We start from the raw sequence: 26,436 nt of genomic DNA, 5'->3' as shown, positions 1-26,436 counted from the left end.
ATTTTATTTTTTAAATATGCATGTAAAATATATGTGTTTATGAACAAAATATGTATTGCATTTGTTGTGAATACATGTACCAACAAAATCACCGAAATGTTGGAAATGAGCAAAACCATTTTTGACTATCATGACAAATATTAAATGACAAGATGTGTATTTGTTTCTACATGTAATACCAATGCACATCGATCTTTAGCAATGTAATAAAAAAAAAGGAATTTAATTTTCATTTCAAAATGTACATATTAGTTTCTACAGGTGTGCAAATCGTTTTGTTTGCAGTGGAATGTCCATTGTATGAAGGCTAAAAGCACTAAACCTAACAAGAAAAGACAGTACAGCGAAACCTCCCGTAACGACCTCTCCCAAGAACGACCCCCTCCTTTTGCCGACCGAATTTCTCGGTACGGATGCTTTTCACACTGTAACTAACCTCCCAAGAACGACGCCCTCCTTTTTCCGACGACCGACCTACCAATTTAGGGTCAATAATGACTTTGACCTTTCCTTTTAACCAGTGAGTGTCAAAGTTTAACCCAGCACACGCAAAACACGCACGCCATTAGTCAGGCATCAAGAGTTAGGGGTGGTAGTCTGTAGTCAGTAATGCGTGCAAGTCCAGTGGCCCACGGCTGTCATCTTCTCACCTATTGCTGTCACAATTGAAGGACTGCCCTCGAAGTAGAGGGGGGGGGGGGTGGATAGGAGTTGGGTAGGGGCAGTTAGAAGGACAACTCAATAATGAATTGCTGTGTATGTATTCTCTGAGTGTGTGCTCACCAACTGAGACCTCGGGTCAATGACCCATTCTTGCTCATAGTATCTTTTGATGTTTAAGAGGAAACTGTTCCTGTCCCAGGTTACAGACACTGACTTTCTTACCCAGGGTCAATCACTGAGTTTTACCTATGAGACCGCAGGCGCGCGCGTGTGAGTGTTAGTGTTATGTCTGCCCGTCTGTGCGCTGATGTATGCACGTACATCATGCTTATCCTTATGCACATCAAATGGGAACAAACATAGGATAACGGACACAACTTTCAAGACTGAACTGCCAAACAGTTGCCACCCCTGTGAAAAAAATGATACCTCGCAAACTCCCAATAAAGACCCCTCCTTTTTACGACCGATTTTTCTGGACATTTTCAAGGTCGTTAGTGGGAGGGTTTACTGTAGCTATAAATACAGCTTCACATTTCTTGACATACACCCTCTTTCCAGTCAGTACTTTCACTGTGTTTCACTTGATAATCACTGCATGCATGACGGGCACAGTGGCGTGGTGGTAAGACGTCGGCCTCCTAATCGGGAGGTCATGAGTTCGAATCCCGGTCGCTGCCGCCTAGTGGGTTAAGAGTAAAGATTTTTCCGATCTCCCAGGTCAACTTATGTGCAGACCTGCTTGTGACTTAACCCCCTTCGTGTGTACACGCAAGCACAAGACCAAGTGCGCACGGAAAAGATCCTGTAATCCATGTCGGAGTTCTGTGGGTTATGGAAACACGAAAATACCCAGCATGCCTACTCAACGAAAGCGGAGTGAGCTGACTATGCTCTCAGAGTATAGTGTGGGGAACCCAAATGGGCAAACGAGCTCACACGTAACCAGACAATTCTGGAACGCTGAATGAAGAAGAAGAACTGCATGCATAATTGTTCAGTTTTGAATTAGATACCGAGACACACGTGCACATGCCCACGTCCAAATTCAAATAAATCTCTGTACGTAAACAGATTCTGTGATCAACCCCCCATGCACTCATATTCGCAAATGCCTGGGAAAAAAAGCGCAAGACACTCTTTCAATAAGAACCGGTAATCTGTGTTTCTGTAAGAATGGTAAGAAAACTAGCAGCAGTTTTCACATCATGTCAGTGAATAAGAACAGATAAATTGTGCAGCAAAATTCAGTCACTATAAACCAGACAACACCTGGTCTTTGTCATACACAAAATGCCATAACGATATACATTTTATCCTTATCCATACATACACACGAAAGTGAAAAAAGTAAGAATAAATAGAATGATTAAGAAAAGACAAATACATGCATTATCACTTAAAAGAATTAAGGTTATGCAATACTGACAAAATAGCTCCCTGATTGTAAGAAACCGAATTCAGCCAAAATATAATTAAAAACTAAAATGAAAAAAGACACCATAAATGATGCTAATAACTGAAAATGTAATTAAAACCACAGTTTAGGGATACGTACACGTACATGCACCCAAAGATGCAATTCATGTTTCATCACTACCATTCGTTGAAAAATATGGACGGTTAATTTTGTTAAAGACGGTTAAAAAATCTCAACCAAAAGCATTCTGTAGTTATGACATATACTGCTTATGAAACACCACACACACTTTATTTAACTGCAAAAAACATGTGATCACAGTAAGCTTTTAACTGGACGAAGATTGTGCTGCTTGAAACATTGAACGCACAGAAAAATTGTGCTGCTTAAAACAGGTTAAAATATCTGGAACTTTAAACAGTGTTCTGTAATACTTAGATGATATGTAAGCTACAGATGATATGTAAGCTACAGATGATATGTAAGCTACAGATGATTGTTTGTGGAACGTCTTTTACTTGGAACAAAATATTAAAAAAAACAAGGCTGTCTTCGTTCATTTCTCTCAGAATGCTGAGAAGAAGGCTGCTTTAAACGTTTGGGCGCATAAACTTGGAAAATATGTATTACTATATATCGGTTCCAGAACCTGTATATTTGGACAACAATATACACAAGTTCATCGTACGTGTGCATGCTCAGAGTAACTAGAATACTTGTAATCATACAGCACTTTACACACTTGTAAACATCAACATCTCACAGGTTTGCAAATAATTAACAACACACACACAAATTTAAAACATCAATCACAAAATAATGGCAAAATAACCAGGTTGTAAGTTAATTACCAACAGACAACAAATAAGTTACAAGTCAAAAAATCAACTTGATTGAGCAAAAAAAATACACTGAAAAAAATATGACAACCAGTTTAGATACTATACTATATAGTTGTGGCATATTTCTTCTATGAGACAGATTCAAACTTTGTTCATATACAACTGTAGTTCGTCTTTGAACATCAGCAGCAACATCACCAATCTAGGTAGACAAAAATCTTCAGTTGTTCCTCAAAACAACATAGCACTACAATACTGGCTCTTGATCCCAACAAACAACTTCTTTTTCTCTATCTAAACAACAAGATGACTGTGGGTCAGATAAATAAAGTAGAAAAACAAAATAAATTGGTACTTACCAACACAAGGACAGCACAGACAATATTCTTTTTCTTTCATTAACCCCTTCACTGCCTCAGCATAACAGCATTATCCGAACGGTCTATGGGAAAGAAATGTGTTTAGAACCCCTACAAGTACTTGGACAGTGGTTACCTCCCATTTAGTTTTCAGAAATGTCCCGCAATGTTGTTGACACAAATCCCATGTATGAGATACGGTTATGGGCGTAGGACAAACCGAAAATGACCACGTATTACATACGGGGTGGGCAGTGAAGGGGTTAAAGCACTCCTACCCTGTACCAATAATAGACGAATTCCGAAAACAACTGTCAGTTTTGTACAGGTTGTGAAAGAGTGAATACCCATACTTTTTACTCGGACAAACATTGGAGGCGCCAATCACTAGCGAGGGGTGTGTCGGAAACACAGGGACAGGAGCACATGTGTTATTGTTATATGAAGTCTTATATCGCGCGCGTATCTCCAGACTCGGACTCAAGGCGCAGGGATCTATTTATGCCGTGTGAGATGGAATTTTTTACACAATACATCACGCATTCCCATCAACCAGCAGATCGCAGCCATTTCGGCGCATATCCTACTTTTCACGGCCTATTATTCCAAGTCACACGGGTATTTTGGTGGACATTTTTTATCTATGCCTATACAATTTTGCCAGGAAAGACCCTTTTGTCAATCGTGGAATCTTTAACGTGCACACCCCAATGTAGTGTGAAGTTATTTGTCAGTGGAAAAGCAAGGGTCTTCACTCTTTCACAACCCATACAAACCCGATGGAGTTATTTTAGAAAATCGTCTATGTTAAGAGTTCACTATTTCAACTGAAAAGCTGTGTAAAGACAGTCAGTAAGCATGTGCTCATCACCCATGCTGCAAACAAAGATTGCATTTTTCTGTTGTCTACTACAGTGGTACCTGTGATGAAAGGACACCTTTGGGACCTGCCAAAAGTGTCCCTACACTGCAGGTGGCCTGTCATGACAGGTATATTTTGGTCAAGGCAACAGACACAGGAACAACAGAAGGTGTCCTTTTATGGCAGGTTTTCTCTCATCGGAGGGGCTTCACATCGCAGGTACCACTGTATAAATCTGCTGTACACTTTTGCTTAAAACTTTGTCATTTCCTTAACATCAGCTTTCATTCTGAGCAGCATTACTGGCATACTGCATGCTTGCTTCAGACTGAAAATGCATTTGAAAGTCCAATATGTTCAGCATTTAGCACGCATTCTAAATCTCACTTCTCTAAATCTTACCACATGATATTTTCTTTGTATTCAAACCGTCACATATGGCAATTAAGACGCAGTTAATATTAATATACAACAAGCCTTAGTTCTAAGCAACTATTAGTTCTATCCAACGCATCAACAACTCAAATCACAACCATCAACTTTACACCAATCATCAAACATTTTCCAAATACTCCAACAATGAATTCCAACAGCAGATTTTGGTTATGACACCTACAGTGCTAGTGATTTTCCATGCCACTGGTGCATTTGCTCAGCAGTCAGTTTCACTCAGAATCGTTGAACCGTTCCCTGCGTCAGCATATCCATGCATTCAGCTGTCTTTGGCCACGTCTTCAAGGAACAGCAGTTGATCCACAATGAAACAGTCGGACGGATTCTTGACGTACACTCGCAAACCTATCATGATGTCAGACTCGCTCTTCTTATCGTCGCTGCGTGCTTTGCGCAAATAGTCGTAGGCTTTCTTGAAGGCTTCCTCTCCCAGGGAGGCTATGCACTGCCTGAAACATACAGCATGAAAGGTCAGTGAATTTCAATCAATCAATCAATATGAAGCTTATATAGCGCGTATTCCGTGGGTACAGTTCTAAGCGCTTGTTGAAGAGTTGTCAACACAGGACTAACACAGAAACTAACATCTACAGACGGACACGAACCCTATCACACACTAGCAAACCCTGATAAACATACAACAAACAACTGTTTAACAACAATGTACACATCAATAGCTAGGTCCAAACAAAATAATATTAAGCACAAAGAAAACACCTCTCACAGAGCACAGCACAAGAATGTCTTTTGGGGCACAACACATCACGTCGAACATGAAAGTCGCAGCCAGCTACGGGAAGAACTGAGTCGATCTTCAACCTACTCTTGAACGCGTCAAGAGAGGGGCTCTGGCGAAGCTCAAGCGGCAGGGAGTTCCAATTTGCTGGACAAAAAGAAAAACTAAGCCACGCAAATAGCACTGATCACAAGAAGTATGTGTGTTTGTGTGTGTGTTTATTTGTGTGTGGGGCAGAGGGGTGGTGGTGGTGGTCGGGACTATGTTACATACATTTGCCCAAACCAGCACAGACATGTACAGAAAAATGAATACAGTAATAGACCTTATGTGCAAGGTGGTGGTGGGGAGGGGGGGGGATGGGGGGCTATACATGTTCCATAAATTTGCCAAAATGCACACAACATAAACACCACAACAGACATTATGCAAACAGCGGACATGCCCAGCTAGCAAGCTTTCGTCGGCCGACTGACGATTTCAGTCGGGTGACGTCGTCAAATGTCGTGTGTCGACGTCCGTTGTCGCGCCGATATCGTTTTGACTGTGTGTAAAACTCGGCAAATGTACATAATAAACCCCGACATCGGCCCGACGCAATGTTGCTGTCGATAAAAATATGCAGAGTTACGGGAGATAACAACTTGAATTTATTATCATTATTTTAGCATTTGTTACGTCCCCTGTTCAAGCGTCGGGAACGGCGTGACATGACTCTGCAAATGCGAAACTAAATTATTCATATTTGTTGACTTTTTCACATAGGAGTAGGATAATTAATTGTAAGTTTTGTTTGTATATTTGCAATCAAATACAGCATGAGCTCAAACCATGAGTTTTACATTTTAAAAATACGCCATCATATATACTTGAAATACTCTAATAGCTTTCCTTACGGTACAAACAAGATTGAGTGTGAAGATGGCCGGCTAGCTGCTACTTTCCCGCGTGAGCAAAGTTTATTTGTTTTCTTAGTTCAAGTTAATATCGAAAGAAGAGACATTCTTGCGAATGTTGGACAGCACATTGATGATATGTTATCCGAGACGAATGTCGCCTCGGGATCTCAATCTGAGTGCTGGTCCCAGTGCCACGTGGTGGCGGTGATAGTTGACAAGTTAAAATTGTGTAGCCAAGGACGGATGGAAACCTACAGGTGTGTTCAAGCTGTTAACGTCAACTCGAGGACAACCGACGGATCCAGCGAGTAAGTGATTTTGGTTTTTTTTTCTTTAATGTTAGTTTTGCTGTTATACAGTGGGGGGAGTACATACTGCTGTATCTGTAGATGTAGATGTAGGTGTTTTGTCCTGTACAGTGGGGGGGGGGGGGGGGGGGGGTGGAGTACATACTCATGATACTGCTGAATCTGTAGCTTTAAGTGTGGTTTGCACTGTTACACTTGGGGGGTGGGGTGTATGTATACTGATGTATCTGTAGCTGTAGGTGTGTGTATTGCATTGTAACACTTGGGGGGGGGTACATACTGATCTATCTGTAGCTGGTGGTGTGTTTTGCACTGATGCACACCAATCTTACATGGACCAATCTTACATGGTCCAACCTTACATGGTCCAAACCTACATGGTCCAATCTTACATGGTCCAGTCGTGGTGACGATTTTAAACCATGTTGGGTCACGCATGGTCCAATCTTACATGGTCCAATCTTACATGGTCCAATCTTACATGGTCCAACCTTACATGGTCCAATCTTGCATGGTCCAATCTTGCATGGTCCAATCTTGCATGGTCCAACCTTACATGGTCCAACCTTACATGGTCCAACCTTACATGGTCCAATCTTACATGGTCCAACCATACATGGTCCAACCTTACATGGTCCAATCTTACATGGTCCAATCTTGCATGGTCCAATCTTGCATGGTCCAATCTTGCATGGTCCAATCTTACATGGTCCAACCTTACATGGTCCAATCTTACATGGTCCAACCTTACATGGTCCAACCTTACATGGTCCAATCTTACATGGTCCAATCTTGCATGGTCCAATCTTGCATGGTCCAACCTTACATGGTCCAACCTTACATGGTCCAATCTTACATGGTCCAACCATACATGGTCCAACCTTACATGGTCCAATCTTACATGGTCCAATCTTACATGGTCCAACCTTGCATGGTCCAATCTTACATGGTCCAATCTTACATGGTGCAATATTACATGGTCCAACCTTACATGGGCCAATCTTACATGGTCCAATATTACATGGTCCAATCTTACATGGTCCAATCTTACATGGTCCAATCTTACATGGTCCATATATATATTATTGGACCATGTAATATTGGACCATGTAAGATTGGACCATGTAAGATTGGACCATGTAAGGTTGGACCATGTAATATTGGACCATGTAAGATTGGACCATGTAAGGTTGGACCATGTAATATTGGACCATGTAAGATTGGTCCAATCTTACATGGTCCAACCTTACATGGTCCAACCATACATGGTCCAATCTTACATGGTCCAATATTACATGGTCCAATCTTACATGGTCCAACCATACATGGTCCAACCTTACATGGTCCAATCTTACATGGTCCAATCTTACATGGTCCAACCTTGCATGGTCCAATCTTACATGGTCCAATCTTACATGGTGCAACCTTACATGGTCCAATCTTACATGGTCCAACCATACATGGTCCAACCTTACATGGTCCAATCTTACATGGTCCAATCTTACATGGTCCAACCTTGCATGGTCCAATCTTACATGGTCCAATCTTACATGGTGCAATATTACATGGTCCAACCTTACATGGGCCAATCTTACATGGTCCAATATTACATGGTCCAATCTTACATGGTCCAATCTTACATGGTCCATATATATATTATTGGACCATGTAATATTGGACCATGTAAGATTGGACCATGTAAGATTGGACCATGTAAGGTTGGACCATGTAATATTGGACCATGTAAGATTGGACCATGTAAGGTTGGACCATGTAATATTGGACCATGTAAGATTGGTCCAATCTTACATGGTCCAACCTTACATGGTCCAACCATACATGGTCCAATCTTACATGGTCCAATCTTGCATGGTCCAACCTTACATGGTCCAACCTTACATGGTCCAACCTTACATGGTCCAATCTTACATGGTCCAACCTTACATGGTCCAACCTTACATGGTCCAATCTTACATGGTCCATATATATATTATTGGACCATGTAATATTGGACCATGTAAGATTGGACCATGTAAGGTTGGACCATGTAAGATTGAACCATGTAAGATTGGACCATGCGTGACCCAACATGGTTTAAAATCGTCACCACGAGTTTTCGTCACACCCAACAATTCAAAGTGTGGTGCAACACACGAACACTATCCAATGTTTTAGCCATTGGTTTGGATGAGCACGACAAACATTTCGTCTGCTTCTAAAGGTGCTACCGCCTCAGAACCGCAGGCGCGAAGAAAAGTTCGCAGGGATTTCCCGATTGCATAACCGGAAACGAAAGGGATCGCTACGAACTAAGTTTCGTTGGTCAATCTAAAGCTCGCTAATAAGCACCATTGTACTTCCTATGTCTTGAATTAACAGCTTTGTGTTGCATGACCTTGGATGACCTTGACCTTGGGTCAAGGTCACATGTATTTTGGTAGGAAAAATGTGTAAAGCAGTTCTTAGTGTATGATGTCATTGCTAGGTTTAGTTATTTGACCTTGACCCTGAAGGCCAAGGTCATGTAAAGGTCAAGGTCAAGCATGTGAGTCGTATGGGCTTTGCCCTTCTTGTTTATACTGCTGTAGCTGTACGGGGAGGGGGGGTATACTGCTGTAGCTGTTAGTGATTTTTGCACTGTTACACGGGGGGGGGGGGGGGGGGGGGGGGGGGGGGGGGGGGGGGGTGGGGGTGGAGTACATACTGCTGAATCTGTAGCTGTAAGTGTGGTTTGCACTGTTACACTTGGGGGGTGGGGTGTACATACTGATGTATCTGTAGCTGTAGGTATTGCATTGTAACACTTGGGGGGGGGGGGGGGGGTGTACATACTGATCTATCTGTAGCTGTAGGCGTGTTTTGTACTGTTACACTTGGGGGGGGGGGGGGGCGGTTTGTACATACTGATGTAGCTGTAGGTGTGTTATGTACTGTTACAGTAGGCGGGGAGGGGGGGGGGGGTTGAACATACTGCTGTATATGTAGCTGTAGGTGTGTTTTGCACACAGGGGGTGGGGGGGGGGGGTTGTACATACTGCTGTATCTGTAGGTCTAGGTGTGTTTTGCACTCTACACGGGGGAAGGCGGTTGAGTGTTGTACATACTGCTGTATCTGAAGCTGTAGGTATGTTTGGTACTGTTACAGTGGTGGCAGCGGGGGGAGGGGGATGTACATAATTCTGAATCTGTAGCTGTAAATGAGTTTTGTACTGTTACAGTGGTGGGGGGGGGGGGGGGGTTGGGGGTTGTACATACTGCTGTAGCTGTAGGTGTGTTTTGCACTGTTACTAAGGGGGAGGGGAGGTGTACATACTGCTGTAGCTGTAGCTGTAAGTAATTTTTGCACTGTTACACTTGGGGGGTTGTATATACTGCTGAATCTGTTGCTGTAGGTGTGTTTTATACTGTAATACTGAGGGGGGGGGGGGGTGTATACGGCTGTATCTGTAGCTGTAGGTGTGTTTTGTACTGTTACAGTGAGGGCGGTAGGGGCGGGGTGTTCTACATACTGCTGTATCTCTAGCTGGTGATTTGTTTTGCACTGTTACACTGGGGGGGGGGGGGGGGGGGGGGGGGGTTGTACACACTGCTGTATCTGTAGGTTTGTTTTCCACTGTAACACTGGGGGGAGGGGGGGTTATACTGCTGTAGCTGTAGCTGTAAGTGAATTTTGCACTGTTACACTTGGGGGGGGGGGGGGTGGTGGTGGTACATACTGCTGTATCTGTAGCTGCACCCAGCCAGCAAGACATTAGCGGCCGATAGTCGGCCGAACACCCTTCAAAAAGTCGGGCAGGTGACGTCAAAAGATACGACGCGGGTGTTGGCCCGACTAACTTTTGCAAAGAGGCAACGAGGCGGCCGACAGGCGGCCGAACACCTGTACTATGGCGGCACGCATCCGGTCCGATGTTAATCGGCCCGATGGCTTGTTGGACCTGCGGCCCGACACCTTATGCCGACATCGTCCCGATGTCTTCCCGCTGAAATCGATATCTTCCCGATGTCGGCATAAGGTGTCGGACCGCAGGTCAAACAAGTCATCGGGCCGATTAACATCGGACCGGATGCGTGCCGCCGTAGTGCAGGTGTTCGGCCGCCTATCGGCCGCATCGTTGCCTCTTTGCAAAAGTTAGTCGGGCCAACACCCGCGTCGTATGTTTTGACGTCACCGGCCCGACTTTTTGAAGGGTGTTCGGCCGATTATCGGCCGCTAATGTCTTGCTGGCTGGGTGGAAACACAGCCTTATACTGGTGGGCTTTTCTTCTTCTCAAAACAAATGGGAAGAGAGAGAGAGAGAGAGAGAGAGAGAGAGAGAGAGAGAGAGAGAGAGAGAGAGAGAGACAATGACAATGACAATGACAAATCTTTATTTTTCGAGGGTGACAAGAATAAGCATAGATATGCTTTTTTGCATCTGGCCCTCGCCCTAAAGAGGGACTAAACTATTTTACTATAACTATGACTAGGGAAAAAAAGGTTACATAAAAACATTAATGGTAGAACATATAAGTTTATGTACATGAAGCGCATTATGTAGAAGCAGAGAGAGAGAGAGAGAGAGAGAGAGAGAGAGAGAGAGAGAGAGAGAGGGAGAGAGAGAGAGAGAGAGGGAGAGAGAGAGAGAGAGGGAGAGAGAGAGAGAGAGGGAGAGAGAGAGAGAGAGAGAGAGAGAGAGGGAGAGAGAGAGGGGGAGAGGGAGAGAGAGAGAGAGAGGGAGAGAGACAGACAGAGAGAGACAGACAGAGAGAGACAGACAGACAGAGAGAGAGAGAGATCATGATGCCAATGTTATGGCAAGCAAAGAGAAGGAATACTCACTTTTTGAGGTTCTTTATCTTAATGTCTCTGGCACCAGGCCCAAAGGCTCCAGAAATCGTGTCATCAGAAATCACTGTGTCTTCTGCAAATAAAACATTTCATTTGAGAATGACTGCAACAAATGATCATTTGCATGTGCGTAATTATGGCTACTGGACAAGTTAACATACTTCAAGAAGGGAACTTTTGAATAATCAAAACAAGACCATCTTTCATTTGACAAGACTGTTAGGATCATGTAACATCCTTGTAGTGTTCCTTTTTGTCATGCATTATTCTTTTTTGGTTTCCAATCTTCTGTACGACTACACTACCGCAAAAATGGTACATGTAGTTATAATGGTGGGATCTAGAGTTATCAATAAAAGAACGAAGTTGATGTTTCAGTTCTTATACGATGTATTATTTTTTAACCTGTCGATCCACGCATGTATGGCTTATTGCAGAGGAATTTCATCAGTTGAAGCTATTGCCATTTTTGTCATGGCTTATTGCAGAGAAATGTCATCATTAGAACTGTTTTAGGATTTGCGCCATGTAAATGTCCTCATTATTTGAAGTTATCACCATTTTTTAATGGTCTATTGCAGAGGAATTTCATAATTTGAAGATACTGCCATTCATTTTTTCTTAGAAAATGTTCCCTGCTTGAGCATGATTCGTGTGTTTCTGTGATTGACCCAAACTACTGGATTTGCTTTATATACGTCTTGTAACTTACCATTGGAAGACGCTGTATGTAAGGCTCCTTCCAGACGACTGATGTAGTCTGCCATCTCATCGTCCCCACCAGCTACAATGGTTCCCTCTCCTTCTTCATCCTCCTCTTCTTTCTCCTCCCCCTCTCCTATTTCGTCTGCCTTCTCTTTCTCTGGTGACGAGTCCTCAAATTCCCCCTCAAACTGGGAGTAATAGGTCTCTGCCAGCTCTGGACTGTCTGGTATACCTGACAAGTAAAACAAGAAATGTAAGAAAACAGAACAGGTTCAAATAAATTAGGGGGGTGTAAACAAACCTCTGGGCTTGACCTGAGCGTCATAAAGAAATAAATCAAGAAATTAAAGGGGAGTAATACAGTGAAACCCCCCTTTTCAGACCAAAACAAATCTGAGAAAATCAAGTCTTAACAAGAAGGGCAAAGCCCATACGACTCACATGCTTTACACATTTTTCCTACCAAAATACATGTGACCTTGACCAGGTCATCCAAGGTCATGCAACACAAAGCTGTTAATTCAAGACATAGGAAGTACAATGGTGCTTATTGGCTCTTTCTACCATGAGATATGGTCACTTTTAGTGGTTCACTACCTTATTTTGGTCACATTTCATAAGGGTCAAAGTGACCTTGACCTTGATCATATGTGACCGAATGTGTCTCATGATGAAAGCATAACATGTGCCCCACATAATTTTTAAGTTTGAAACAGTTATCTTCCATAGTTCAGGGTCAAGGTCACTTCAAAATATGTATACAATCCAACTTTGAAGAGCTCCTGTGACCTTGACCTTGAAGCAAGGTAAACCAAACTGGTATCAAAAGATGGGGCTTACTTTGCCCTATATATCATATATAGGTGAGGTATTGAATCTCAAAAACTTCAGAGAAAATGGGAAAAATATGAAAAATAGCTGTTTTTTAGGCAACATTTATGGCCCCTGCGACCTTGACCTTGAAGCAAGGTCAAGATGCTATGTATGTTTTTTGGGGCCTTGTCATCATACACCATCTTGCCAAATTTGGTACTGATAGACTGAATAGTGTCCAAGAAATATCCAACGTTAAAGTTTTCCGGACGGACGGACGTCCGGACGTCCGGACGGACGGACGGACGGACGACTCGGGTGAGTACATAGACTCACTTTTGCTTCGCATGTGAGTCAAAAAGGAGGGAGTCTTAAACTTGAGGTAAATTTACAGACGTTATGAAAAGAAAGTCTAAAAAAAACAAGGTCTTAAAAAGGGGGAAGTCTTAAATTGTTTTTGTTTTTTAATCAAAAATCTGAGAAAACAGGGTCTTAAAAGGGGGGGGGGAGTCTTCCATCGGGGGCTTAACAGGGGGGTTGCACTGAATAACGAAAGACCTGCAAGGATCAGCAGTATGACAAAGGCACGCACAAGAAAGCGGAGGGGCACTAGGTGAACTGAAAGTAACAAAAGATTCCACACCATCTTTGAAGTCCAAGGTGGAGTGTTCCCTGTTGTAAACCATGGTGTTTCTCATGGGCGTGATGGGACGATCTTTCGGGGCAGATAAAGATCCCAAACGACCGCCAGCCGTACGAGCAAGGACCTTGCCTGTCACCACATCATTGTCGTCATCGTCGTCATAGAAACCATGGTGGCCTGAAACACAGCAATGAAAGTTGACAATACAGTCGAACCTGTCCCAGCAACCACCTCTCGTTAATGACCGTCTGCCCATGAAGGATTATGCATCCTATTCGATCCCTGACGTATTTCCTACATAATTCACGTTTCCATAGACACCACATTTCTATGATGACCCCTTTTGGTCAGGCCCTTGGGTGGTACCTGGAGACAGGTACGACTGTAACTGTGACTGTGAGGACTCCAAAGAACTACAAGCCTATCCTGAATTTCCGCTTTTCACTTTTTATGGCCAACACGGTCTATGCAAAGGATCTCTGCATCACAAACATTAATCAAAAATGCCTTTTTTTCAGATTGAAATCTCAGATCTGATGCTCTGATCATAATTATATGACAGCGGAAGTTGGATCCAAATTTCCATAAAATGATGCTGACAACCTCAGTCTCAAAAATTCACCATAAAGCCTATAATTATTTGGTTAGCCCTGTTTTACACTTCTTTTCACTTGCATCAAAAACTAACATCTTCACTCGGACATTTATTTACCGGCACGGTTGGCCTAGTGGTAAGGCGTCCGCCCTGTGATCGGCCGGGAGGTCGTGGGTTCGAACCCCGGCCGGGTCATACCTAAGACTTTAAAATTGACAATCTAGTGGCTGCTCCGCCTGGCGTCTGGCATTATGGGGTTAGTGCCAGGACAGGTTGGTCCGGTGTCAGAATAATGTGACTGGGTGAGACATGAAGCCTGTGCTGCGACTTCTGTCTTGTGTGTGGCGCACGTTATATGTCAAAGCAGCACCGCCCTGATATGGCCCTTCGTGGTCGGCTGGGCATTAAGCAAACAAATAAAACAAACAAGAAACTCGGACATTTTAATTTTAAAACACTGTTCAGAAGTACTTACTTGCAGACAGAGCTCTGTAATGCGGACCAAAAGTGGCATACTCCTCTGACACTGACCCGGTCAGTCTGGGGTCAGGAACGTAGAGGGCACTGGTCAGTGTGCCACCTTCACCACTGCCTCCTTTCCACGCTGGTACCTGTAAGTTTCAAAATAGACAGGTAAAAAATACAGGTAGATACACAAACACTGTAATGAATATTCCCAAATGCAGGATCAGTGTAGAGGATCAACAGAGATCGGGAAAAATTAGGAACTAATGCATAAGATATGTCCACTTTAAGAATTTGATTATAAGAGAGAGATCGAGAGAGAGAGAGAGAGATCAACAGAGAGAGGGAGGGAGAGAGAGACTGCAAAATTATGTTTTGTCATTTTTTAAATTTTTTTATTTGGAAGGGTAAAAAAAAGTTCTATGGTCAGGAGGAAAAACTAGTCAGTCAGGGAGTCGTAAACGTTGATTTTTAATTCCTTGGGTTAAGCAATCTCACTTTCATAGTACCTGCGGTGTGTGCCTTTGTAAATCTGGGAAAATATACAAGTACACCTCATGACATACACAAGCTTAACATTTATTCAAGCCAGTGCCGTTTTATAGACTTTGAGAAAAGTGTTACTCACTGTGGTTTTGGACATGGTGTCCTTCAGGGCCTTGCTTCTATCTGCGTTTTCTTTCAGCTTTACCTTGGCATGTTTCCTGGGAGAAAAAACAAAAACAGGTACAAAACCTGGTCGAGCGAAGCATATCCTGTATTCTAAAAAACAAAATGACTGTGGTGAGATAAACAAAGTTAAAAAAAACAAAAACAGATATCTGTATCTGTGAGTACAGATATCTTTTGTTTTTTAACTTTATATCCTGTATTGCTCACATCACTGATAGTCGGAAAAAGCATTGTCTTATAGGAGAGAGTCTTATAGTGTGGGTTCCGCTGTGCGACAGCACAATTCAACCCCCCTTTGACTTCCAAAAATCTGAGACAATCAAGTCTTAAAAAGAAGGGAGTCTTCTTCTTCTTCTTCTGCGTTCGTGGGGTGAAACTCCCACGTACACTCGTGTTTTTTGCACGAGTGGAATTTTACGTGTATGACCGTTTTTTACCCCGCCATTTAGGCAGCCATACGCCGTTTTCGGAAGAAGCATGCTGGGTATTTTCGTGTTTCTATAACCCACCGAACTCTGACATGGATTACAGGATCTTTTTCGTGCGCACTTGGTCTTGTGCTTGCGTGTACACATGGGGGTGTTCGGACACCAAGGAGAGTCTGCACACAAAGTTGACTCTGAGAAATAAATCTCTCGCCGAACGTGGGGACGAACTCACGCTGACAGCGGCCAACTGGATACAAATCCAGCGCGCTACCGACTGAGCTACATCCCCGCCCACTGAGAAGGGAGTCTTTAAATGGAGGTAAATTTACAGAGGTTATGAACATGCAGAACATCTGAAAAAGTAAGGTGTTAAAATGGAGGGAGTCTTAAAATGGAGGGAGTCTTAAAATGGAGGGAGTCTTAAAATGGAGGGAGTCTTAAAAGAGAGGGAGTCTTAAAAGAGAGGAAGTCTTAAATTTAGGACTCACTGTAACTCTGTGCCTCGTTTGTCTGCTTCCTGCATTTTGCGCAGTCGCATGCGCTCCCGTGGCGACATATACTTTGTGTCTTTCATTTTAAGTTCTTCTTTGACTTCAGTCTTTCTCAGGTCCTCCAGGTGAGACTTTTCCCTCCTACAAGGAACAAAATAAAACATACACATGAAAGGTAAACTAACAGTGAGTTAAATTATCCTGAACAGCTTACCAAAGTAGTTCAGGAAATCTGTTTAAACTTTGCTGTTGGGTGGTTTACAATTCTGAACGTTTTGATACATAGAGATATGCCTGTCAATCACTCAGGAAATCAATTTTTGAACTTTCACCCAAAGCGGAAATAAATAAAAAAAAGCCCATAATTAGCACCCCCTGGTGAAGGGAGAAATGGAAAAGAAGATGACAGAAGATATAGTAGGGTGATGAAGAGGGAGACATTTTAGACTTCTTCTTCTTCTTCTTCTTCGTTCATGGGCTTAGACTCCCATGTTCACTCATGTTTTCAGCACGAGTGGATTTTTACGTGTATGACCGTTTTGACCCCGCCATTCAGGCAGCATACGCCGATTTCGGGGGAGGCATGCTGGGTATTTTCGTGTTTCTATAACCCACCGAACTCTCACATGGATTACAGGATCTTTTCCGTGCGCACTTGGTCTTGTGCTTGCGTGTACACACGAAGGGGGTTAAGTCACTAGCAGGTCTGCACATAAGTTGACCTGGGAGATCGGAAAAATCTCCACTCTTAACCCACCAGGCGGCAGCGACCGGGATTCGAACTCACAACCTCCCGATTAGGAGGCCGACGTCTTACCACCACGCCACTGTGCCCATCAGCACATTTTAGACAGACAGACAGAAAGAAAAAGCAGACAGACTGAAACAAACATGCAGGCAGAAATGTCAAAATTAACTTACAGAAGGTAGGCAATCTCCTGTGCCTCTTTTTCTGCTTTTTCCTCATTCAGATTTCCGTGATGTCTTGATCTGTACTCATCGGTCAAAGTGTCCTTCATTTTCTGCACACACGAGATGTCACATACATTAAAAACATGAGCGCAAACTGCAGAAAAAGTCACATCATACATCAAAACATCTCCACTAGCAGCAACAAGAGTCTTGCCACCCAGGTGGGAGTGTGTTTAGGTCTAATCGGCCACCTGTACCTTTGGCAAAATGACCCAGGTCTTGTGTGTGCTAGTAGTGACACGGGGGTAAAACATGGATACTGCCTGAGTCAACACATAAAGTTGATCTGTATCTGTCCCGTCTTGGATTCAAACTTGTTCAAGTCCAGGGTTCTACCAACTGAGCTAGCAGGCTGATGATTTACAGTGGAACCCCCCTTTAAAGACGTCCAAATATCTGAGAAAATCAGGTCTTAAAAAGGAGATAGTCTGAAAATGGGGGTAAATTTACAGAGGTGAAGAACAGAAATTCTCAGAAAACTGGGTCTTAAAAGGGAGGGAGTCTTAAATTGGGGGTCTTAATAGGGGGTTCCACTGTAGCACCATACGGGCTGGCGATCCACTCACATTAATGTGCTGCAAAACGTACGGCAGCTTGAGAACCTCCTGGGCTCCTGGGCGAAGGTCCGGTTCCTTGGTCAGCATCCTGCAAAAGAAATACAGAAAAAGAATAGTTCATGCTCCAAGATCATAATGACCTGATATTTTTGCACAACAACATTTTTTCAAAGAAAAACCCAAAACCACAAAACCCATACCCATAATTGGGGCGGGGATATAGCTCAGTTGGTAGCGCGCTGGATTTGTATTCAGTTGGCCGCTGTCAGCGCGAGTTCGATCCCAGGTTCGGCGGAAATTTATTTCACAGAGTCAACTTTGTGTGCAGACTCTCTTCGGTGTCCGAACCACCCCCCGTGTATACTACATTGGGTGTGCACGTTAAAGATCCCACGATTGACAAAAGGGTCTTTCCTGGCAAAATTGCTTAGGCACAGTTAATAATTGTCTACCATACCCGTGTGACTTGGAATAAGGCCGTGAAAGGTAAATATGCGCCGACATGGCTGCAATCTACTGGCCGTATAAAATTTCATCTCACACGGCATCACTGCAGAGCGCCTAGAACTGTACCCACGGAATATGCGCGATATAAGACTCATTGATTGATTGATTGATACCTAGTGGCTTAAACTGACTTGGGAAAATAATTTGTTTTTAAGTGCTTTGAACTCTTTTGAAATCCTGCAATATACAGGCTGGAGAACAGCTCGGGAAAAAAACCCACCTCTGAAAACTGACCTGGCCCAGGAGTTGACTCCCATGTTGGACATCCCCCCCCCCCCCCCCCTTAAACTTTACTCATCTTATTCTCATGCTTTAAAATTATGATGACCTGATATTTCTGTTTTAAATTTTGTGTTTTTTTTTTTTAATTTCTGCACATTATTTCTTCAAAGACTGTTTGGCTTCCAACAACACTACCTAGTGTTGGTAGTGTTATGAATGTCCCTGAAGAAGACCTTAGTGGTCGGAACGTCACTGTTGTTTGTTTAGTCTGCCCATGTGAGTAAAGTATTTTTAGGTCTCTTTATTGATCACAAAGCTATAGCTACACTTTTAAGCCAAGAATACAAGAATACTCATCATGACAACAAGAAAATCACTTACTTTTTCATGACGTCGTTGAGGTCCCTAGAGTACTTCTTGGGGATGTCCGGGGCTTCTCCCTCCACAATCTTGTACATGACACCCATCAGACCTTGACCGTTGAAGGCATGGTCCAGTGCACACAGCTCATACAGGATACACCCCACTGACCTGTGTAAGCACAACCAAAACATATCTGTTTAGATATCACAGTATGAGTGTATCAGTGAACTTTTTGGTTGCAGAACTAACAATGCATCTTTTTTCGCACAATTTTACTTTATTATATACCTGAAAAAAGAGTCCACACACACACACACACACACATATACACACACATACACTGTTCTCTCTCTCTCTCCATATCTTTAGAACTGTAAACAATGAACATTGAGGGAGCAGCGATTGTATGTTGTAATTGTAACTAGCTATTATAGATACCCAGTGAGGGTGAAAGTATACCTGTGGAAGATGAATAAAAGTGTGAGGAGTAAATTAGTTTCCCTTAATTTTCTCACCCACACCCCCTCATCCGTGGTTAGTATCTGGGCCAATGACCACAAGCACAATAATCTATCAATAAAGTCTGTGAAAACAATGCAAACAGAGAACATTCAAGCAAACAAAAGAAGAGGGTGCAGATGTACAAAGGCACTCCCCAGACCTCAGATTTGGAATTGTGTGAGTAAATGAAGTTAGCTTCCCTCAATTTTTCCCAGCCCAGAACATCCAAGCACTGTAAGAAGAGAGCGGAGATATACAGTGGCCATGGCACACTCACCAGACGTCAGATTTGGAATTGTATCCTTCATGCTTCAACACCTCAGGACTCATGTAGTATGGCGTGCCTGTGAAGGTGGAAGCCATGTCGGTTGTTCCCATCAGAATACGAGAGATTCCAAAGTCACCAATCTTCACCATGTTCTGCCTCAAGAAGATGTTTCTGAAAGAGTACACAAATAAATTCAGCATAGTTATGAACTGTCTCCATCAAAAGATCCTAGATCCTATGAAGCCTTTGCTATACGCATGCAAGATGAAGAAGAATGCTTTACAGCTAACAAAGACACAGAAAGGCCAACAGAATGTAACTAACAATTACTTAAAAAAATTATAAACAATATTATCAACAGAGAAGAAGAATAAGAAGAGGAAGAAGAAGAAATGCTTGTTTTGTTACGTTATGAGTAAACTAAACATATATTCATGTCACAAAAACATCTAATATATAAACCGTCCTGAGGAAATTCTAAATATTACCGTGGTACCTTCTACGTGAGGCCTCTCCGGTGAGGCAAAGGTTCATCAAATAAGAGAACACACTCCGTTAACTTCACCAAAATATACTTGACATGGCAGGCCACGTGCAATTCAAGGTCAATTTCGGATTGTCCCACAGATGCCCTTTCATCACAGGTTCCACGATACAAACATTAGCCACCTGCCCGCGAAAAAGTGTGAACCATCATCTACCTTTCCACACAAGCGCCTGTCTTACCTGGTCTTGAGATCTCTGTGCAGAACACGGCGACTGTGCATGTACTGGAGAGCCATTGTCAACTGCACTATCCAGTCCAGCACCGTCTTCTCCTCAAACTTCATCCCTTTCTTCTTGTACTCTGTGATCTTATCATCCAGGTCTCCACCCTGTTTGGGGACAGAAAAACAACAACTTTGAATTACTTCCTTTTTCAAACAAAAAATCCAGAACATTGAATGTCAGTCTTGTAGGTCTGAAAACTTGCCAAAAATAACTGGTGGGGTTTGTATTATTGTTGCTGATTTGTTTTAAGCATTACAAAACTAGTTTTCTAAGATATGCTCACCCATCACAAACATAGACCAATGTCTTTGGCTGAAAGTAAACAAACGCATACTTGCAACATGCATACACACACACACACATGTGGAGAAAAGTGCAGTACACATACATTTTTTTGCTGGTATCTCTTATTTTCCCCATAGGAGCCTTGTAAGTGTACAAGAGGAAATACAGTACGAATAGCCCGTGCGTTGAGAAGAGAAAGTAGGTCCTTTTAAGCTGACAACTTTTGTGCAGCCAAATTGGAGTTTTACTCTATTCCTTAGCAAAACTCCGGTACGAGCGAGTTAATTACTTTCACATGTGTTGCTGAGGCCAGCTTGGCTGGCCCTGAGAAGCCGACTGACCACAGAGGGGCCTTTGTTCTAGTCCCCCCTCCCCTCCCACAACTGGACTTTACCCCCCACATAGCTATAGGAAATGATTCATGTTGAAGATTTTAGGATCTTCTTTGCCCTACCTTTTCTTGTAATGTTTTAATCACATCGTTTTTGGATACAACACATAACATCCCTTTTTGTTTTAGGATCATCTTTGTTAAGTTTTACAGTCAGTTTTTATGAAGGTTTAGTTAAGAGGGGCGTGTTCTTTTTACCCTCTCTCTCGTTTTCCACCCCCTTCTTTAGTTTGTTGATTACAAGGTTTGATACTCTCTCTCTCTCTCTCTCTCTCTCTCTCTCTCTCTCTCTCTCTCTCTCTCTCTCTCTCTCTCTCTCACACACACAAAACGGAGATTAAGAGAGATGCTGATTCGGTCTCTGAAGACCTGAGTTCTCGAGACACAAAACAATAAACAAGAAAACAAACAAATAAAGAAACAAGCAAACAAACACAAGCTGATAATGACACCAGGCCGTTCAACTTACATCGCAATACTCTGTAATGATGCAAAAGAACTCTCCATCAATGAAGCTGTCATGGAACTTGACAATGCTGGGATGATCAAGGCGAGACAACAGGCGTGCCTCGTGCATTGCGTCCACAGTTTCATCGGGTTGTAGGTCTCCAACTGAGATTTCTTTCAACACTTTCCTGAAAATGTATGCAGCACGATGCAGTGTTCAACGTCTTCAAAATGTTTGTACTTATCAGATACTTCTTGGCAAGATAAGCAAGCGATATTGTGATTGATACAGTGAATATATATTCATTCATATCCTAACGGAATGAGAACATAGTCAGATTTGTGTCTACTGATGATGCATCAAAAGTTTACAAAGTTTTACACTCAGTTGATAAATTCTATTCATCATTAGCACAAATATTGCATGTGTTCATACCTCTTGGATAACATTTTGTATGTTTTCTATCCTCTTGGCATGGCTAAGTTTACTTGTATTTTGACTTCAGTAGCTAGGTTCTCGATCCAATTCTAGATGGAACCCTGATGATGTATAGATTTGATATCTGACTAGTTAATTCATAGATTGATGGATATACTAATTACATGGATGGGGAAAAAAAACACCCAATGTCAGCACATTTTCAGACGAATGCATGGACATGCACTCTTGTACAGAGATATAGGCCCAAAACACTTGAAGAAGAACAAGTCTGGAGACTGCAGGTGAGAAGAACTATAGACCAAGATAACAATAAAAATGTACTCACCAGAAACATGGACAATCAATCATGAAACATGTTCTTAAATTTGATTTTCCATGTTACTGGTGAGCACATTTTAATGTTATATCCACTTGATCAATAATCTTAATGTCATTGCAAACGTACACACACACACACACACACACATGAGATAACTCACTGCTCATTTTCATTTTTGATGTCGTTGCACAGGAACGCAACACCGAAGTTTCCACTTCCCAGTTTTTTCAACACCTCATATCTGTTGGCAAGTACCCGAGCCTCTTTCGAGTTGCGATCCTTGGAAGGCCTGCTGGGCGGCATATTTCACACTTATCAGCTCATACACTAGTCATTTACCCAAAGGCGACAGATACACAAACGAGCAAAACGTGATTCGTTTACTGATGGCCTAACTTTATCGATCCCGTTCTTTGTGAACTTGTGACCTGACAGTGACAGGACAAGACGATAGGTGATCACAACTTCTCTCGGCCGATTTTCGTGAAAAGCAGCGCAAGAAACAAACGCAGAAAACTTATCAAGTATTCGGCTCGGCTGACGATTACAACAGGAAGTTTGTTTGCTCCGTTGTCATCTGAAAAGTAACAAATTTCGTTCCACACTCGCAGTTGCACTCTTGGCGTGTTGGGACATTTTCAGCGTCTATTGTTACCGCGCGACATCATGTCGTAAACAGTCGCACCTGCATTCTGTCTCACTCCATTGTTCTGACTGATATTTGGCGTCAACCTTCTTTCATCAATACAATTCACAGAAATATTAGTTATTTACACTGAACTATCGTACAAGGTGGTTCGACAAGCTTGGGTGACGTTTACGACTGCCTCAAACGAATGAGCCAGACAGGAAAGACAACTCATTCCAAAAAAAGCAGACGACGCTTGTACGATCATTCGATCCGCTTCAGTACGGTAGTGTTTTTTTAAGAGTCTTCTTCTTCTTCTTCTTCTTCCATATTGTGACCACGGTCATTTAGGCTGACCATTATGTCACATTGTGGAGGGTTGCAGATTCCAAAGAGTGAGAAAAAAAAAAGAAAAAAAAGCAGCCTAGCTAGAATCTACTGGGGGCTGGGGAGTTCCTGCACAATGCAGGAACTCGACTCCTGCGCAATGCAGGAGTCTGGGGCCTGGGGGTGTGAGAGGAGGAGGGATGAAGGGGTCTCGTTCCAGTCCCTGATTGTTCTTGGGAGGAAGCTGTTCTTTCTGTAGTTTCTCGCTGGGATCCGCTTGAATTGCTGTCTCTCTGTGGGGACTCCTCTCAGTCTAGCCCTTGGGGCGAGTAGGTGTAGCTCCTCGCACCTCACATGTGCGGATCCCGATGTGATCTTCTTCAGCATGGAGAGCCTGGCCTCTTTCCTGCGTTCTTCTAGCGAGGGCCCCTCTAGTTCGTTGAGCATGTCGTCCACGCTGGCCGTCTGTTTGTGTCTGTTGAGAACAAAACGGGCTGCCGCCCTGCGCTGCACTTTTTCAATCTGACTGACCTCTTTGATCTTGTGCGGGTCCCAGACTGTGCAAGCGTACTCGACTATTGGTCGGACAAGTGATTTGTAGGCTAGTTCTTTTGTCTTTGGAGATCCGATTTTCAGATTTCTCCTCAGCATGCATAGTGCACTGTTGGCTTTGGCACACACGTTGTTGATGTGTTTGTCCCAACATGCATCTTTCTGAATGGTGACGCCCAGGTATTTGATGGCGTCCACCGACTCCAGCTGGTGGTCATGGAGCACGTAGTCGTGGGGCTTGGTTGTTCTGCTTCGAGTCATTGGGAGGGTGTTGCATTTGTCAGGATGGAATGACATTTCCCACTCTTCTTCCCATGCTTCTAAGCTCCGCAGATCGTCCTGGAGACTCTCGTGGTCTTGTTGAGAAGTCATTGGTCTGTTCAGCATGGTGTCGTCTGCAAACAGGCGCGAGCTTGAAGTGACTCTGTCCGGTAGGTCATTGCTATAGGCTAGGAAGAGGCATGGGCCCAGCACAGATCCTTTGGCGGGGTACTCCTGACTTGACGTCAGTATAGTCAGACTCTGCCCCTTCCACGACAACTGACTGGCGGCGCCCACTGAAGAAGCTCCTGATCCAGTCGTTGACCTTTCCTCGGACACCATAGTGGTGGAGTTTATGGCACAGTAAACTGTGGTTGACTTTGTCAAATGCCTTGGCAAAATCCATGACAACTATATTAGTCTGGAGGCTATTTTCTAAGTTGGTTGTGAGTTCCTCAAAGAGTTCAAGCAGTTGGGTTTCACATGAACGACCTTTTCTGAACCCATGTTGTTCTTCGCACAGTATCTTGTTGGACTCGAGATGACTCATGATGCTGCTGACCAGAATGTGCTCCATCACCTTGCACGAAACGCTTGTGAGAGAAACTGGGCGGTAGTTCATCGGGTCATAATGCTCGCCCTTTTTGAATACTGGGGCGACATGGGCAGTCTTCCAGGACGGACCCTGAGCGGAGTGATTCCTGGAAGATGGTCGTCAGTACTGGTGAAACTTCGGGTGCGAGCTCTCTGAGGACACGGGGGGATAGGTCGTCTGGGCCAGTTGCTTTGGTGGGATCCAGGTTCAGAAGGAGTTTTTCAACTCCCTTCTTTGAGATGGAGATTTCATCCATGGCGGGAAAAGATTCCTGGTCGCTGGACATGGTGCATTTCGTCTGGAACTCCTCGCTGGTGTAGGTGCGTCCGTCACTGAATGCTTTGTAGAACTGGTCATTCAGGACATTCGCCTTCTGCTTAGAGTCAGTGACTAGGCGCCCCTTGTTTTTCAAAGGAGGTATCCCGGATGAGGTGGAGCGTTGATGTTTCATGTAGGTCCAGAAGCGTTTTGTTGATGGTAGAGAGTCAGCTTCTTCTTTGGAAGGAGTGAAAAGGTTGCTTATGTACTCCCAGTATGCTTTGCGGATGCCCTTCTGTACATCTCTTCTGAGATACTTAACCTCAGTCCTCAGTGCGTCTGTGTTCTGTTTCTTCATCTTTTTGTATTTTCTGTTTTTCTTTCTGATCAGCCTTCTTAGGGATGGTGTGATCCATGGTTGTTTGTCTGGGACAGGCTGATCTTTCTTAACCCAGTGTGGGATTTTCAGTGGGGCGACCACCCCCAACCCAGCGCGTCCCCGGGTGGCGGATAGGGGAACGGTCTTCAGATATGGAGATCAGCCGCTTGCGGCCGCGGACCAAACTGGCTCCGGGTGGGATCCCGGAAAATCCTCCCCCCTGTGCTCTCAGGGTAGGACGTATGGGCCATGAGCTAAGGGTGAGGTAACCCCGACAGAAAACCCCGAATGCTGAAGACGGAGGACCCGGGCCGCACGGCGCATTCTAACAAACCACGGGTACACGCACTTACGCAAATGATGACACAATCAACCAGCACAGATGGAAATGGCGCTCGCCCATTGAGGACCCCCCAGGGTGGAGCAGCGTCGGGTCCCATGCCTCAAAGGGACCCAGCCCCAACTACTGGAGGTCCCTCCCGTCCGTCTTGTCACGCCAGGGGACGCGGGAGGAAAGTGACTGGCACCACCACAACCAGGAAGAAACCCAGTCAGCAGCGACCTTTTCAGGTCATGCACTGGAACGCAGAAAGTATCCTGAACAAGAAGACAGAGTTGGAGCATATCCTGCATGAGAAGAACATCAACATCTGCTGTATTCAGGAGACGCACCTGACACCCCAAAAGTCCTTCAAAGTGAGAGGCTACCAATGCCTTAGGTCCGACAGAACAGACCGAAGCAAAGGAGGAATCCTGACCCTCATCAGGAACAACATCAATGCCTGTTTGATAGAAACGCACATGGAGGACTCCGAATATCAGGTGATTCGAATCCAGACGAAGACATCAGAATTCCATCTTGTCAACTTCTACTGCCCCAATGATAGACACCTCGCCCTTGACACGATCCCCGCAAAGGCCTCCAACTTCATCGTGGTGGGTGACTTCAACAGTCATTCACAGAGTTGGGGATATGACCACCTGGATCGGAGAGGAGAAGAGGTGGAGAACTGGCAGGACGACAAAGGTCTCATCCTTTTGAACAGTCCCTTTGACTGCCCTACATTTTATTCCAGAAGATGGCACACTACATCAACTCCTGACCTAGCCTTCTGCACGGAAGACATGCACCAGCTAACCAGCAGAGAGGTCGGAGAACAGCTAGGTGGAAGTGACCATCGGCCAGTCTTTTTGACCCTGGGCATG

At 43.8% G+C, this 26,436-nt stretch overlaps 1 protein-coding gene across 1 annotated transcript; it reads right to left on the bottom strand.

Moving 5' to 3' along the window:
- Nucleotides 1-20: 20 nt before the first annotated feature.
- LOC138960843 (serine/threonine-protein kinase Nek11-like) lies at nt 21-22,911 on the bottom strand. The gene is made up of 14 exons (XM_070332488.1): nt 22,391-22,911; nt 21,492-21,657; nt 20,302-20,450; nt 19,585-19,746; nt 18,825-18,974; nt 17,724-17,802; nt 17,107-17,207; nt 16,183-16,326; nt 15,223-15,298; nt 14,605-14,740; nt 13,535-13,711; nt 12,086-12,310; nt 11,365-11,446; nt 21-5,048 (listed from the first exon to the last, which is right to left on the bottom strand). Exons 1-14 carry the CDS (start codon nt 22,531-22,533, stop codon nt 4,859-4,861), a joined length of 1,980 nt encoding a protein of 659 aa, XP_070188589.1. The 5' UTR covers nt 22,534-22,911; the 3' UTR covers nt 21-4,858.
- Between the last annotated feature and the right edge of the window lie 3,525 nt (nt 22,912-26,436).

Source organism: Littorina saxatilis, linkage group LG1 (genome assembly GCF_037325665.1).
Source record: "Littorina saxatilis isolate snail1 linkage group LG1, US_GU_Lsax_2.0, whole genome shotgun sequence".
NCBI classification, from domain to species: domain Eukaryota; kingdom Metazoa; phylum Mollusca; class Gastropoda; order Littorinimorpha; family Littorinidae; genus Littorina; species Littorina saxatilis.
This window is presented reverse-complemented; position numbering and strand designations above follow the sequence as displayed.